The 17,137-nt window shown below is 53.8% G+C and overlaps 1 protein-coding gene and 2 long non-coding RNA genes across 4 annotated transcripts in view; all 3 read right to left on the minus strand.

Moving 5' to 3' along the window:
- SETD2 (SET domain containing 2, histone lysine methyltransferase) overlaps positions 1-14,100 on the minus strand; it is a 70,144-nt gene extending 56,044 nt beyond the window's left edge. For both annotated transcript variants that reach the window (XM_042801695.1, XM_042801694.1), the window contains exon 1: positions 13,885-14,100. In XM_042801695.1, the coding sequence (XP_042657629.1) occupies positions 13,885-13,922 (38 nt within the window). In that variant the 5' untranslated portion in view covers positions 13,923-14,100. The remainder of the gene's footprint in view (positions 1-13,884) is intronic.
- Positions 50-3,627, minus strand: LOC116960200. Its single transcript, XR_004406264.2, has 3 exons — positions 3,382-3,627; positions 1,336-1,414; positions 50-62 (listed from the first exon to the last, which is right to left on the minus strand). It is a non-coding gene; the product is annotated as an uncharacterized LOC116960200 (long non-coding RNA).
- LOC122154307 lies at positions 12,265-13,370 on the minus strand. Its single transcript, XR_006166189.1, has 2 exons — positions 13,064-13,370; positions 12,265-12,979 (listed from the first exon to the last, which is right to left on the minus strand). It is a non-coding gene; the product is annotated as an uncharacterized LOC122154307 (long non-coding RNA).
- Positions 14,101-17,137: the final 3,037 nt, after the last annotated feature.

Consider the following 17,137-nt stretch of genomic DNA (forward strand, 5'->3'; position numbering starts at 1 on the left):
CCATAATCAGATGTGTTGTGATACAGCACAGCATAACAACCGACAGATGAAGGCTGGCGGTCCTACACCAAAAAAAAAAAAAAAAGAAATAACGGCCTCTTTACACATAAGAACACAGATTTAAGTAGCTATATACTGGGAGACAGGTAATGAAGTTTAGTATTTATAATTAATATCCTGCTGTAAGAGTAAAGTAAGTAATCCCTCTTATCCAATTTTGCTCTTGTTGCTGAAACGCTGCACAAACCCAGTATTAAGCTAAAATGCTGGCAAGAGCACAAAGCAGAGGTCTCCAAAAACTAAAAGCTAAGCCCTTTCTCCCAAGAGGGCACGCCTACAAAAGAGCAGGAATCGGGGCGTTATTCGGGGCCGGCTCTAAGCTCGTGTCCTGCTCAAACCTTGCAGCCACAGCAGCAGATTTCCCGGACAAGATGCCGGGTTGGTCGAGCAGCCTCAGCATCTGCCACCTCGAAACGGCCGCTCCGCGAAGGTCGGACGGCGGAGCGTCAGCTCCCGCACGGAGGGGGCCAAAGCAGGCCAGAAAACTGCAATAGAGGGAAAAAAGCTAGTTGAGATCCTTCAAAACCCAGAGAAAAATCTTGCAGGGGAAAGCGAGCCACATTAGGAAACGGACGATCTTGCCGCTCTAAAGCCACGTGGTAGAGACCTGTCTGCCCTTGGAGGGGGGGGAAATTGCTAAAATTTGAGCAGCTTAAAGGGTGGCAGGTGAGAAATCGAAATATTAGAAGATGGAAAACAGTTAAGAAGGGACCAAACAGAAGATGATGTTGCATGAATTTAACCGGTTGTTTAAAATGCAATATGTAAGCACGGAGCAGATATGACATTACTGGCAATGTATCTTGGATCCTCTTAGTTGCCTATATGAGCCATTTAATTTCTACTGGGCAGAGAAATATTTCTTCTCAGAAAGGCAACAGTAGTATTCCCCCTCTGCCAGCCAGTTATGCCCAAGTGCTTTTCCCTCCTGAATTATCCGTTGGCAGCAGAAACTCATCCCACCTTGCCGCGGGTGCCCTCGCACAGGTTAACCTTAATAAAGGAGGTAGCCGCCTCGGGTTATGGATCCCATTTCCATTTACAGCCTCTCCCTTCTCCCCAGATCAAAAGAAAAAAAAAAAAAAAATATAAATAGACTTCCCAAATTAGTGAACGCGTTGCTCTTCGCTCGAAAACCTATTGCCAAATTCCTCCCACACTGGGTTTGAAGTTACATAAAATCCCCACGTTACAAGCCTGAGGAAGGAGCTGGCACGCAGGAGACCCGGCACAACAAGAGCGTACGCGAGCTGGGGATCCATCCAAACACACAACCTGTAGGTTTTCCAGCAGGTTTCCAGCCCCAGAGGTTTAGAGCAATCCCACTTGTTTCCCTCCAGCTGCACCTTGCTATCTGCAGGTACATAAAAGGAAGACTGTTATTAAAATCAGCACTGGATTCAGGCACTTAGTGGCTCGTTTCTGTGAATGTCAAGGGGAAGGGCTTGTTAAAACCCAAAATAAAACTCAAAGCAAAACTGAAGACTTCTACAAATAAGTAGTTGATAAATTTTAAAAATAAATAAATAAATTTTAAAAAAAAAAAAAAAAACAAACAACAGGGAACTGTACCATCTTTTGTTTGTCTACAGCAGCCCTATGTATTAATAGTTTTTAAAAAAAAAAAATCAGTCTGCCCCTAAAATAAAATTTAAAGAACACTTTTGCCCGTCTGCCAGTTAGATTTGATTAACTAGTGACAAACATCAGTCAGGTGGGAGCACGATGTGGTGGCACACACCTTGCAAATGCACCCAACAGAAACCTTGGTGGCAAGTAAAGCCCACGTCCCCACGCCGCACTGAGGAGTTTGTATTTGCAGAAAAGGCTTTTTAAGGCTACGGACCCACATTTCTACCAAAACTCCTTACATTTAAAATCTATCAATGGCCTTAAATAGCATTCTTTTCCCACGTTTTTAGTTCTTCAGCTTTCTCACTCACGGAAACGTCCCGGGTTTGTTAATGGGCATGTTAATAAAAAATAAGGTTGTATTTTAATTCTGAGGTTCAGCAGCTCCAGCCTTTCTTAAACACTTAAAACAGCTTGACATGAATGAGCCTTCTCTCCTTTTTAAAATGTAATCCACATTGTAATCTGAACTATACTCAGGCTTTGCTTATGCTAAAAAAGCAAACAAAAAAAAAAAAAATGCCTTCAGGCTTCTGAAGTCTAAACTACAAATGCTGGTCTGCATGAAGACAAAACTTAAAGAGCTTCACCTCCCACATGTCCTCTGCTTTTTTTTTTTAGCTTTTCATTTTCTTAAGAGAGAAAAATCTGGAAGCCTAAAGCTCTTCTTATCTGAACATCTGCAAGACTAACAACCCTGCAAACCTAAAAAGCCCGGTCCCCAGCAGGCACCCGGCTCACCTTGCTTTAAGCAAGGATGGGGCATTGTGCAGGCATTAGCACAGGTCCATCTGAAAGCCCACCTGCTCCAGCAATTACCTTTTCTTTCTGCAGGAAGGAACTAAAATGCAGAACCTCAGCCCTCCAACCGGAGGAAATCCCAACCTCCGGGCTGTTTTGCTCAGGCTGGGTTAGCCAGCAATGTCCTGCCAGCGTGGGGACGCAGCTGGACATCACAGCTGCCCGTGGGGTCCCCCCCCCCCCTCCAGCACCTACCCGCCACGACCTTCCTCCACTCCAAAGCTTAGCAAACCAGGAGGAAATAACAAAGACCTCGGGTGGAAACTTGGAGTTTCAGCAAGATCCTCAAGCCAAAAAGGAAATCTCCAGGCAGATTTTCCCCCGCCGCCTGGCCGGTGAGCGAGGGCTGCACCCACGGCTCCCACGGCTGTAGATGGTCGCTGGCTGCTGCTCTCGTTCAGCTCCTGCCACCCTCAAAACCAAATCAGTTGGTAAAACCCTTACAGGCCTGAAGTGCTGTCCCCTGCTTGGTTTATTGGTCTGTAATGTGGCCAGCTACAGATAAAAAACGACAAAATGTGCGGCGGTGCCCCATGATTAACGCAAATACGGTGCTAAATTGCTGTGAAGCCTTTTGTACAGAGCACTGGGCTTTTAATAGTCCCTGCTCCCAAAAATACTGCACCACAACCAGATAATGTACAACCAGAAAAAAAAAAAAAAAAAAAAACAGGGAAGTTAATAGACAATCCTGCGCCTTCCCCCCCAAAAAAAAGCCACAGACAGTGGAAAGGCTAAAGCACACCCAGGACGGGGAGGGGGGGGGGGGGGGGGGAGGGAAAAAAAAAAAAAAAATCACTAACAGTATCAAACATCTTATTTAAACAGAAGCTTGAAACCGAGCCAAGCTCTCCAGAAAAGGAGGTCAAGGCAGCTGTAAGCATATACCTGTCCCTGCAGCACATCCCCCAGATTCAGCTCTCCCATCCTCTCCTTTCCTAAATCAGCGTTTCCTGGTTTATACAACATTTTCTCTGGGTTTGGCGTTGTAAGTTTGGGGCAGGGGAAGAGACACCATTTCTCCTGTGCTGAAACATGAAAGAACAGAGAGGATTGAACACACCAGGAAAACAAGTAGCTGAATAGATTGAAAATAAATATTTCTTCTTTCCTTTACAAAAATGGTAAGGGCTGAGTGGCATCCTGCATAGTCACAAGCGTGCCAGAAAGGGATTTTTCTTGTAACATAGATTATGGATTACTGGTGTATCGAGTCACCTGTAATCATCAGTGAACGCTCCCTCCTAATACAGCCCCCTGAAATGAACTTTATAACTCAAGAAAAACCCCGGACACAAATCATTTCAACAGCAGGCATGAGGAAGATTAAGAAACTCAACTGCTGTAGCTTCCACTTCAGCCCAGGGTCCCATTTCTCATCGGGCTGGAGGAGAGCCACCGAGAAGATTCAAGAGGCATCACAACACAATATGGAAAACTTACAGCACTATAAAGTTTTACTATGAGCATTTACACTGCGTTCTCCACAGCTGGGGAAAATATAGGCTAAAAAAAAAAAAAAAAAAAAAGAAAATCCTGAGCTAAAAAATGCCTGATTTTTGCCAACTGATAGTGCCCAAGCGCTGGGTCCGGTGGAGCCCGTGAGCCTGTGCAGACCCTTCCCGGCACAGATCCACCCGACAGCAACCAAACCCTAAAGATAAGGGAAAGAAAGAAAGGAGGAAAAGGCTCATTTTTGAAAACAGGTTGCTTTTTGCTGCTGCTCCTCTTGCAAAGGAAAGTGGGTCAGAGAAAACAGACATTGGCAGGAGCATGTGAAAAGCCACAGGTTGAGGTTTGGGGGGGTTTTTTGGTCAAAGCATTTCCTAACTATCTGTGTGTTAATAATACTAGCATTTCAGAGAAGCTAGGATCTTCTGCTTCAGGAAAAAGACCGAGTCAAGAAGAAAACAATTTCCAGTGGTCACCAGACTTGTGCTCCGGTAAAAGCATCCGAAGGACCCTGCTCCTTCCCCAGAACTGCCCCGGGAATTCTCAAACTCACCACCACGCACGGGGCTCCCGCTCTCCCCTTTCTGCTCCGTGCCAGGGCACGGCTAAAGGAGAAATCAAGTTGGAAATCGTGAGAGCAATCATCACAAGCAATGCAGTTCCCATGGCAGCCGGGCAAGGGATTTACCGACAGAGCACCGACAAAGCGAGGGAAAGGACGAGGACAGGCCGGGGGGGGTGGGCACGACACAGAAGAGCGACGGAGCCAGAAAGAGACAGCACAAATCCACAGCTTAACTCAAAACCACGGCTTCTGGCTCAGTACCGGTGCTTGGAAAGCTGCCTCCTCATCCCGAAGCAGGGAGAGAGAGATTTCAGCAGCAGCTTTTAGAGTTAGCATCCTCCCATCAACAAAATTTGAACGGGATCACTTTTCAGGTAATCTCTGCCTCAGAAACCATCTCCCTCTTGACAGGATCAGGCACAAACAGCAACAAAAGGCAATGTTTCACATATTCAAGTTACTCTTAAATTACATTTTCCCTACCTGATGCAATTAACTCTTAAAACGCGTGCACACCTGAGCCATCTGTGCGTCCAGGTTGCCCCGGGGGAAGGATGAGGCCGGATCTAACAAAAATGCAGTTTCATCACCTCCGATTTATCACCTCCAGGACGCAAGCAGAGGAAGGCTGCAGGATGGTTTGACATCCCTCTCTCCCCGTGGGGCACCACGGGTGGGATGGACAGACAGGAGTTGCACAAAGAAACCCCCAAAAACCACATTAAACCCAACAGGCCACGGCAGCTTTGCAAAGCGGGCATCGGCGCGCGCCACGGCTCGCCACGTGCGAGGCAAGGGCATGACTTTACTCACCATTTGCACCCCCTCACTGAACAATCTCTAACAGTTCAAGAAGCTGAAATTAAAACCTCCTTCCTACAGCCAGGGTTAGGCCGGGCTTAAAAGCTCCAGGCCGGTTCCTAGCCCTGCAACAAAGCATGTGCAACCTTGAGCAAGTCACTAAGGTTGTTAAACCCACTCCCTTTTTTTTTTTTTTTTTTTTTAATCTGTCACCCCCTCCTACCTTTATTTATTTCCACGTTCTTCAGGCCACAGATATTTATTTCTCTATACACTGTTTGCACCGGCGAGGCCGTGCCGCCGGTTTAAGCGGAGGCACCACCACGACACATCCACACAACAAGGCATTTCTCCCACTCACAAAACCACTTTTAGGACTAAACTTGTGTTACACATCCCAGCTGACCCCCCACCTCGCACCCTGGGGATACCAGCCCTGCAAGCCCCAAACCACCTGCCATCAAGGGAAGCAGCAAATACCTTCCACCGCTCTGCTGAAGATTTACAGTAAATACCCTCTGAGTTCATTAGCAAAAGGAGAGAGAGCAAGTGCCAGCCTTCTGCAAAATTCCCTCTCGCGTACGGCATCTGCCGTCGTAACCCGGCGGGGATGGTCACATTTCTGAGCTCGGAGGGAAAAGGAATTAGTGGAATTAGTAGAAAGAAACAGTTTGGTTTTTAATTTTGCTCAAATCCCATCCCACGCAATCACCGGGCTGCACAAGAAAAAGTTCAGCGTGTGCTGAACTAAACCGTTCTAATTAAGTTAAAAGATGTTCAGTACCAGGGAAATAATTTCAGGGTTTAAATCCTGCTGAAAAACAAGTGGCTACACCCGGCTTCCAACCAATACCAGCACAAGTTACACCAACACATCTCTAAAGCATTCCTCCGCAGTGATGGGGGAAGCAGAGGAAGGCAATGAACCTGAAAAAGCATACTGAATTTTTAAAAAATAAGAAGAATCAGAAATATCTAAGCTGACTTACGGTCATTACTACCGGCGACCGGCACAGGGCATCACTCTCGGCAGAGAGACCAGCAGACTCTGAGGCTTCATCTGACCTGAGCAATGGCTCTGGGTAATTAGGTCTGGGTGCTAAAAAAGGGAAGAAAATCCCCCCAGAGCGGAAAGGGAATGCCCCTCCCTCGGAGGGCAGGCACAAGGCGGGAAAGGACTCGCTCCCCAGGGCTGAGCTGGACCTCTGGGCAACCCCCCCCCCCCCCCCCCCCCCCCCCCCGGGCCACACCGCAGCTTCTCCTCCTGGACTGGGTAAAACCAGGGGGGTTTCTACCCCTCCTTCACCCCCCCAGCCCACCCCTGGGCCCATCAGCAGGAGCAGAACCTTCCGCAGGTATCACCATCCCCGCCTCACCTGCAGGGGGGAGCAAATTCCTAAGCCCATCTTATCAAGGCATCATCATGCCTGCATGACAAATACCCACCCTGGCACTCCAGGTCCTCTTTTGTCTCCTCAAATGCCTTGCAAATAAATATTCCTCTTTGGTTTTTTTTTGGGGGGGGGGGGGGGGGAGGGTTGGGCTTGCAGAAGTCTACCTGCATCAGGAGCAGCCTACCCGTAGTGGTGATGGAGAGAGGGACCTGAAGAGCCTGGTGTCACCGGGTGAGGTGGCAACAACTGCGCTGGCCGTGCTGGGACGCAGTCGGACGCGTGCCACCTGCACGTCACGGGTCACCTTCGTGGTCCCCAGCACCCCCCCCCTCCTCCCCGAAACAGCAAACAGGCAGGAGCGGTCCTGTCCCCTGCATCCCGAGCAGGAGAAGTTCTCAAGAGGTGCATCCCTACAAGCTTCCCGCGGAGGTAAAAGCATTAAATTTTAGTGCGTTTTCTCACCTTGAGTCATCACAGCAAGGTTATAATTCACAGACACACATATGACACCGAACGCTTCCGTAAGTCACCACGCCGGAGTCCGCGTTCACAAAATGCCCCAAACTCCCCCCCAAACTCCCCCAAGGTTCAACAAGAAGATGCTTCCCAACAATCGGGTGTCCCTAAATTCAGACTTCGAAGGGTAGAAACTGCAACTCGCACCGTGCGCCCTGAAAAACTTTGTTGTCTCAGTGCTGTAAAATAAAGTGCTGCAACGCCCCGGCCAAGCTTAAGGTTTAATATAAAATCCTTAACGTATTTATTTCTTACGCAATTATAGATGAAGTTTAATCCTCTATTACAAAACCTGCCCGGCAGGTTAAGTCAGCAGTGGGAGACATCTTGGGAGCCGCTCTCAATTCAAGAAAATAAACCCAAGCTCCCTGCAACACCAAGTCCTGGAGAATCGGGTGCTTTAAATCAAACTCTTTTAGTGAGATTAAACCCAGTCTAACGCGGCAAGAAGAAATGAGAGCTAACGAGTGAAAACCTGCACCCTGCTATCGCTCCGCAACATCGCGGCTGGTTGCTGTGGCAATGCTAAACATAAGGTGATACCAGGCAGGGAAATTACTTCAGGAGTAGATAAATTCAACTCCTTTCATCCACCTTTACACCAGAAATTTGCAATAAAAGCGCAAGCTGGGAAGGCGCTGCGCGAGCAAACTCCAAGCACCAGGCTCCAGAGTTTCTGCCGTTGGGCTTCAACGCTACACAGAAGGCTGCAAACGTTAAAAATAATTGTTTTCTGCTAACTCAGAAGGACACGTTTTTTATTTCTAGCTGCAAAACCTCCGCTGTTGCATTTGAAATAGGAAGGCAATAGTGCGATTACAACGTGATGCTGTGGAAGCTGTAAAATCTTTGAGCGATGGTGGGTAAAGCCAGCGGGAATCCGTGTTTGGTCCTGAAAATCAGAGCTTCACATCGAGTATTCCCCAGGCTCCAGCTCCTTCTCCAGACCCAGCCTGATGCCTCTTCCTCCCGCATCAATTATTTCGGGTCAAATTTTGATTCCTGGCCCTCATTTCTCTTGAATTTCAGGTCTTGCTCCACGTCAGCCCCTGGGCTCTCGGGGAGATGCTCTGGGGGGATGGCAGTCGCTGGGACGGAGCCTGAAAGGCTGAAGCTCGCTGGAGAGGGCCAGCTGCAGGGATGGAACATTTTTATGGAAGTTTACCAAAAAAAAAAAAAATAGTGGGAAAAGGCAGGGAAAAAAGTCAGGAAGACAAATAATCTTTTTCAGCGAGTGTCCTACCAAACCTACAAAAACCAGAGGCTTTTTCTCAACGAATCCTACGAGTTCTGGCAACGAAAAATGAAAACCAAGCGCAGCCCAGGATGCTGTGAAAGGGAAAGAGCATCGCTGCTCCTGATGGCCCCGCCTGCGGGGTTAGGGGGGCCCCAGCCTTTCGGCTCCTCAGCGCTTCCCACGGCGCCGAGGAAGCGGCACCAAACTTTTGCACGGCTCCATCAGCACGCCACGGCTTGGCTCGTTAATACATCTAAACAATCATCTAAATAATAAAATGCAGCCAGTCTATTAACTGGGACAAAGGTCAAAAACATACGGCGAACACATTCATTTTTATGTTTTTCTGTGTCTAGTCAAAATTGGTGTTTATAAATCCTCCCTGTCTAAATATACACACAAACAAATTATATTTAGAATTACGTCAACAGATCTCTAACACAGGACATCAAAGGAAGGCTGTCACCTATCCCCTTTAAGCCCACTTTGAGCCACTGCAAGGCAAATATTAAATTGCAGAGGGAAAATTCGAAACAATTAAGACAAGAGAACCATCTGAAAGCCTTCTCCTTTCAAAAAGCAGGGATTTCTCCGTCTCTTTTCCAAGAGATCAACGAACCCTGGTATTTAGGAGAGCTGAGTTTATATATTAACTGCTCTTGCATATTAAGTGCGGAGTGTGTAATTATCTGTTCACGTGTCCAGGTGACTAAAGGTACATGGAGTGACTTGGAACTCAAAATACATTGCCTGGGTAGCCTACAGCTGCTGAATTTCCTCATTTTTGAGAAACCCAACTGCTCAAGCACACCCTCCCAGGCAGGCATCCCGAGGCTGCCGCTTTCCCTCTTCTGTTCACACACATCATTCCATCTTTAATTACTCCACCATGGAGGAGGATCACCGATCCACAGACCTCAAACCTTGAAAACCAAAGGAGAAAAGCATTCCCAGCATGCTCACGCACAGCCAGCTCCTCAAAAATGCACCGTTTTCCTATTTATAGGCATTGCACTTGGCAGAAACCGCAGGGACCTCAACTGCTCAAAGCCAAAACGTGGGCCTATTTTTCTTTTCCTCCCGTTTTTAATTCCCCCCCTGAAGCCAACCACTGCAGATCTACCCTGCCTTTGCTGCACACCGCGTTTCTGGATCACAAGCAGACGGAAAAGGAGGAACGACAGAGGGGTGGGTGGAAGCTGCACAAGAATCCGGGGTGGAAGGACAAGCCAAGAGGTCCTCCTTCTTCAAAACCCAACAATGATAAGAAGACAGAAAGTTGGGTGCCAAAAACCAGGGAGAAGACTCCACCAAGAGCAAAGCTACACACCTCAGGCTTTGTTTTTAAGAGAACTGGGCAACGGTACCAAAAATGCACCGGGGGTGGAGCAGGAAAAAGGCAAGAGAAGAGCAGAACGGGCAGCACTGCACGGCGTCCACATCTCCTTCCCGGAGATACCCAACCCGGAGATAAACGACCTCATTTAATTCAGCTCCACTGCAAGCAACCAGCCCCAGAAAGTGCAGGTCCAGCTGGGAATTCTCCTAAGACGACATCAAAAATAATAAACCCAAGTGAGAAAATCGTCTGACAACCTCCTGGCTGGCCAGGTGAGCTGGCGACGGTCTCCTCCCACGACCGAGACAAATTTGGACGTATAAAGAGAATTTTCTTTAAATAAACTGACTTTTCAGAGACTTTAAGGCTTGAGTGCAGAGCTGAAAAACCCCCAGGTACATGCAGGCAGCGAGGGCCAAGTTTCTCCCTTACTACTCTTGATTCCACACCCCATGGGACCATCATTAGTCTCCCTAATAAAGGGGAGGAGCGTTCAAAGGGAAATGCAGGTGTAAAACCGAGCCTTTCCCTTCCATTAGCGTCTCCCCCATGGATTAGAATATACTCAAGGACCCAAATTTGGGTATTTAACCACAGCACATTTGCCAGGAGCTTCTGCCTTGTGCTGAGGGCACCGATGTTACCCATCGCTTCCCCTAGAGAAAAGCAGAAAATAAAATCCAGATGCCTACAGGAAGCAAAAAAAAAAAAAAACAAGTCCCAAAGTGACACGAACACTGAACAGCCCCCGGGTCTCTACAGCTGCAACGCGCGTTAAAAAAAAACCCTCCCAGTAACAGCCACAACCGAAAACCTAAAGTTTTAGATTGTTTGAATCCACATCAGGTCACGTTAACAAAATCAACGGGGTGTTCAAATGCACTGGGCCCTAAACCCCCGAACCCACCAAACCACCCATGAGCACCACCAAGCCCCACCAGCATCACCAGCCTGGGGGAGGAGCGGCACGGTAGGAAGACCATCTTCCCCCAAAACGGAAGCAAAATTCAAGTTGGGGAGGTCTACCTGCGGCGAAGCGCAGAAGAACGAGGGGATAAATATATTTCAAGCGCGGGGCGCGCAAGGGAACGTGGCGCAGCACCTTCAGATTCCACCATAACGCGAGACACCAGCTCAAGATATCCCCAGGAGTCTCCACTCGATCCATCTCGGCCCGTGCAATGACCCCACCACCGTGTCACTTGTTTGAGAGGGTCCTCCAGCCTCGGTACCCAGCGGCCAGGGATGATCTCCGTGTCTTCTCGAAGGAACCTCTCGTTTGTCCCGGGTTTGTCTGTACCAGCTGCTTCACTACAGCTCTAGTAACGGCACGAAGAGATGAAGTTTCTTCTGCTCGCAGCCGACAACGCAAACGTTCACCAAGTAGGTCCAGGTCGGGGTCGGGCAGCTCCACGGAGAAGCTGCGGATCTCGTGTAGAGCTCGGCGGCGACTCCGAGCTCGGAGACTCAAGCTGGCCACAATTTTAGCACCCAAAGAGGCGAGGGAAGCTGGTTTGGCTGGACGCTGAAGTTCTCAAGAACCTGGTGAGTGGGACGCAGAGAGCGACCGATCAGGCAAAAGCCAGCCGAAGTTTCTTTGCTAACAGGAAAACTCCGGTAAACGCCACCAGCACGTACTCAAGTCTCCTGTAGTTCAGCTCCTCGACTCAGCATCCCACCTCCTACGGCCTGCACGGAGCTCCATCTCAGCAACAACGATGCCCCATTGCTGGAAGAGTTCAAGATCAGGCTGGACAGGGCCTTTGAGCAACCTCATCTAGCGGCAGACGTCCCTGCCCACGGGTGGGACTGGATGACGGTTCAAGATCCCTTCCAACCCAAACCATTCTGTGAATAATTCCCATGAAAAATAAGGCCGAGCCTGCCGAATTCCCAGGCTCCGACAAATGCCCTCCAGCATCTCGCAGCAGCACGACTCCAACGCTGCAAGCTACGAAACCAACTCTTCCAAAAAACAAACCACGCGCATCCACCTCCATCAAACCCCGCAGCGGGCACAGGACCAGGGGAAGTCACCGTCTCCAGCAGCAGCAAACGTCCTGCAGCCACCACGGTTTGTTTTTAATTGCGCTTTCCACCACGGTGGAAATACCTGACCGGTCCCCAGAACGCACCGTACGATGCGTCTCTAATATCGCGACACGCGAGAGCGAGGAAGGAGATGATGAACCCACGAGGCACCCTCCCGCCTCGGAAGAAAACCATCGCTGAGCTACCGCAAATAATCCCCTTCGCAAGGTAAAAGCCCACGTGCTGGGGTGAGCACGTCCCGCGTCAGACACGGCACCAAGGAAGCGGCGAACACGATTCGGACGCGTAGCGGAACACCCAGCTTCGAGGCAAGCGCGGGGAAGCGAAGCTCCTAAAAACATCTGAACGCCTCCTGACAGCTCTCAGAGTCCCAACCCAGGACGCGCACCCCAAGAAAACCCCGAAGTCAGAGCGATCGGTTAGTATTTCCTTTAAAAAGTCGTCGGAGAAACCGCTCTGGCTTCTTTAAAGAGCCCAGATTTGCAACACTCGAGGCTGTTTCAGACACCGAGCGCGGCAGCGTGATATAACCTGCGCGCTTTTAATCGCCGAGCTCGGTGCGACGCTTGGTTTGACACCAAATGCCACACGCCGCCCCAGCCCCCAGCAACAGGATCCCTCACGCTCTAAAAGACAAAATACCTAAATTAGGCTAAAACTTTCTGGATGGATAGTAGCGTTGTGTGAACCCAGCGTGTCGCTCAGGAAGGGACCGTCGCTCCCCGCTGGGGTTAAGCTCACGAAAATCAGGTGCAGGGTTCGCTCCAGGCTCTCCCAGCCCGGGAGAAAGGCAGGAGCCACTTCTAGCAAAACACAACCTGGGTTCAAAATTAAATCCTCTGTCTCTCACTAATTTTAGAAGGCTTGGCCGCGGGAATCATTTCAGCCGAAACAGATCCTCAGCTGCTTCCAGGCGGGCACAGACAGAACTCGTAGCATTCGCTCAAAAAGGTTTGCTCTGTTGTCCTTGCTCAAAACACGCCATTTTTAGCTTTGCCTCCGATCCAACCATCACACAGAGGTGTGCTACGAGCCAGGTGTCTGCCTCCTTCCACCCTACAGCCGGCTGCACATCGGAGATTCCGCACGCGCAAAGTTTACGAGGCACCCGAATCCTTCGCGAAGGAAGTCTAAAAAATGTAAAAATAGCGTTCAGAACCAAGAAAAAGGGCAGGGAGAGGAGGGGGGGGGGGGGGGGGGAAGACAAACCCCACCGCTAGCAGCAGGAACTGAATGGCTTGCTCAGAAGAAGTGATAAAGCCGGCGGCCCTGACATGATGTCGGGGGGGGGAGGTCTGTGAAAATCCCCAGCGGGGAGGAGAACCAGAGTTCCTCAGCCATTAAGCTGCTCTCCCCCTTTTTTTGCCCAGCTCCTTCCTCCTGTCAGAAAATGGGGTCATGGCACGGGCCGAGCGGGGGCTGCTGCAGGGAGGATTCAAGAAGGAAAAATAAAGACGGGACTAGGTAACTCCTCTGCACACCAGGGAACAAAAAAAAAATAAACAAATAAATAAAAAAGAAAGAAACAAACAAACAAAAATAATAATAATAAAAAAAGGTGCGGAAAAATGGCCCCGCGGGGAGGCCGGGACACGTCCGCACTCACCGCCCGGCCTCCCCGCTCCGGGCCGGGGCCCCGGGCCCCGCCGCTGTCCCCGGGGCAGGGGACGGGAGGGCAGGGACGGGGTGTCCCCGCCGCCACCCCCGCCCGCTCCGCTCCGCATTCCACCCAACCCACCCGGCGCCCGCCTCCCGCCCGCCGGCGCCCGGCCGCGCCGCTCACGCGAGGCCGGGGATGCGCGGCCTACACCCCCCCCCCCCCCCCCCCGCTGCCGCGCCCGGGGAAGGAAGGAGGGAAAGAAGGAAGGAAAGAAGGAGGGAAGGAAGGAAGGAGGGAAGGAAGGAAGGAAGGAAGGGGTAGCGGCGGCCCGCTCCCCCCCCGTCACCCCGCTCCCCGGCCCCGGCGGCTCCCCCGCGGCGCGTCTCGGCCGTGGCCCGGCGAGGCCTTAGGCCGCGGCGGCCGCCCCGCTCTTACTCCGGGGTGGGATGCTCCGGATCGTAGAAGTCCCCCATGGTCGGGCGGCCGCCGGCTAGGGAGGGGAAGGGCCGCGCCGCGCCGCGGGGAACGGCCCCTCTCCGCCCTCCGAGCCCGGCGGGGGGCTCGGCTCCGCCGCCGCCGCCGTCCTCACATCCTCCGGCGGGCCCCGCGCTGCAGCGGCCGCCGGCGGGGCCCCGCCATCCGCGCCCTGCCCCTGCCCCTCCGCCCCGCGACGAGTCCGCCCCGGCCCGCCCGGCTCCTCCTCCTCCTCCTCCTCCTCCTCCTCCTCCTCCTCCTCCTCCCCGCCGCTGCCGGTGCCGCCGGTGCCGCCGGGGCTGCCTTCCCCCCGCCCCGGGCGGGCAGGGCCGGGGGCCGCGCCGGGATCTGCTCGGGGAGCGGGGGCAGCGGGATGGGCCGAGGGATCAGCAGCGGCCCGTGTCCCGGCCCCCCCCTCCCGTGGGGATCGCCCACGGCACAGCGAGATCAACAACCCCCCACACACACACACCCAGGGCGACAGCAGCACCCCGGGAATCCGGGATCGCCAGCACCCCGGGATCACGAGCACCCCGGGATCTGCCATTCCCCGGGGCACCAGCACCCCGGGAATCCGGGATCGCCAGCACCCCGGGATCATCAGCACCCCGGGATCTGCCATACCCTGGGGCACCAGCACCCCAGGAATCTGGGATCACCAGCACCCCGGGATCATGAGCACCCCGGGATCTGCCATACCCCGGGGAACCAGCACCCCGGGATCACCAGCACCCCGGGATCTGCCATTCCCCGGGGCACCAGCACCCCAGGAATCTGGGATCACCAGCACCCCGGGATCATCAGCACCCCGGGATCTGCCATTCCCTGGGACACCAGCACCCCAGGATCACCAGCACCCCGGGATCTGCCATTCCCCGGGGCACCAGCACCCCGGGAATCCGGGATCACCAGCACCCCGGGATCACCAGCACCCCGGGATCTGCCATTCCCCGGGGCACCAGCACCCCGGGAATCCGGGATCACCAGCACCCCGGGATCATCAGCACCCCAGGATCTGCCATACCCCGGGGCACCAGCACCCCGGGATCACCAGCACCCTGGGATCTGCCATACCCCGGGGCACCAGCACCCCGGGAATCCAGGATCGCCAGCACCCCGGGATCACCAGCACCCCGGGATCTGCCATACCCCGGGGAACCAGCACCCCGGGAATCCGGGATCGCCAGCACCCCGGGATCATCAGCACCCCGGGATCTGCCATACCCCGGGGCACCAGCACCCCAGGAATCTGGGATCACCAGCACCCCGGGATCATCAGCACCCCGGGATCTGCCATACCCCGGGGAACCAGCACCCCAGGATCATCAGCACCCCGGGATCTGCCATTCCCCGGGGCACCAGCACCCCGGGAATTTGGGATCACCAGCACCCTGGGATCATCAGCACCCTGGGATCTGCCATACCCCGGGGCACCAGCACCCCCAGAATCCGGGATCACCAGCACCCCAGGATCATCAGCACCCCGGGATCTGCCATTCCCCGGGGCACCAGCACCCCGGGAATCCGGGATCGCCAGCACCCCGGGATCATCAGCACCCCAGGATCTGCCATACCCTGGGGCACCAGCACCCCGGCAATTCGGGATCACCAGCACCCCGGGATCACCAGCACCCCAGGATCTGCCATACCCCGGGGCACCAGCACCCCGGCAATTTGGGATCACCAGCACCCCAGGATCTGCCATTCCCTGGAGCACCACCACCCCGGGAATATCAGCACCCCGGGATCTGCCATACCCCGGGGCACCAGCACCCCGGGAATCCGGGATCGCCAGCACCCTGGGATCATGAGCACCCCGGGATCTGCCATTCCCCGGGGCACCAGCACCCCGGGAATATCAGCACCCCGGGATCTGCCATACCCCGGGGCACCAGCATCCCGGGAATCCGGGATCACCAGCACCCCAGGATCATCAGCACCCCAGGATCTGCCATACCCCGGGGCACCAGCACCCTGGGAATCCGGGATCACCAGCACCCCGGGATCATCAGCACCCCGGGATCTGCCATACCCCGGGGCACCAGCACCCCGGGAATCCGGGATCACCAGCACCCTGGGATCATCAGCACCCCAGGATCTGCCATACCCCGGGGCACCAGCACCCTGGGAATCCGGGATCACCAGCACCCCGGGATCATCAGCACCCCGGGATCTGCCATACCCCGGGGCACCAGCACCCTGGGAATCCGGGATCACCAGCACCCTGGGATCATCAGCACCCCAGGATCTGCCATACCCCAGGGCACCAGCACCCCGGGAATATCAGCACCCCAGGATCTGCCATACCCTGGGGCACCAGCACCCCGGGAATCCAGGATCACCAGCACCCCGGGATCATCAGCACCCCGGGATCTGCCATTCCCCGGGGCACCAGCACCCCGGGAATCCGGGATCACCAGCACCCCGGGATCATCAGCACCCCGGGATCTGCCATACCCCGGGGCACCAGCAACCCAGGAATCTGGGATCACCAGCACCCTGGGATCATCAGGACCCCGGGATTTCTCATACCCCAGGGCACCAGCACCCTGGATCACCAGCACCTCTGGGATCTCCCATACTCTGGGGAACGAGCACCCCTGGGATCTCCTATACCCCAGGAAACCAGCACCCTGGGATCACCAGCACCCCCAGGATCTCTCATACCCCAGGAAACCAGCACCCTGGGATCACCAGCACCCCCAGGATCTCTCATACCCCAGGAAACCAGCACCCTGGGATCACCAGCACCCCCAGGATCTCTCATACCCCAGGAAACCAGCACCCTGGGATCACCAGCACCCCCAGGATCTCCCATACGCCGGGGCACCAGCTCCCTGGGATCATCAGCACCCCGGGGATCACCAGCACTCCCAAATCCCCCCCCAGGATCACCCCTGAGATCCCCTCCAGGATCACCAACACCCCTGGGATCTCCCACACCCCTGGACACCGGCACCACAGGACACCACCGCCTCTGGCATTCCCAGCGCGCTGGGATCACTCCCAGGCCACTGGCACCCCGGGACAACCCCAGGATCTCCCCCCTGGATCACGGGTACCCCCAGGATCACCCTCAGGACAGCCCTGGGGTCACAGCCCGGACCCCGGCACCCCGGGGCCCTGCTCGAAGGAGGGCACTGAGGTCCCCAGGCCCTGCCAGCCTCCAGGCTGCATTTCAGAAACGTCCCAAAATCACTAAAAAACACCCCCA

The sequence above is a fragment of the Tyto alba genome, unplaced genomic scaffold, assembly GCF_018691265.1.
Source record: "Tyto alba isolate M040663 unplaced genomic scaffold, T.alba_DEE_v4.0 Super-Scaffold_38, whole genome shotgun sequence".
Lineage (NCBI taxonomy): Eukaryota > Metazoa > Chordata > Aves > Strigiformes > Tytonidae > Tyto > Tyto alba.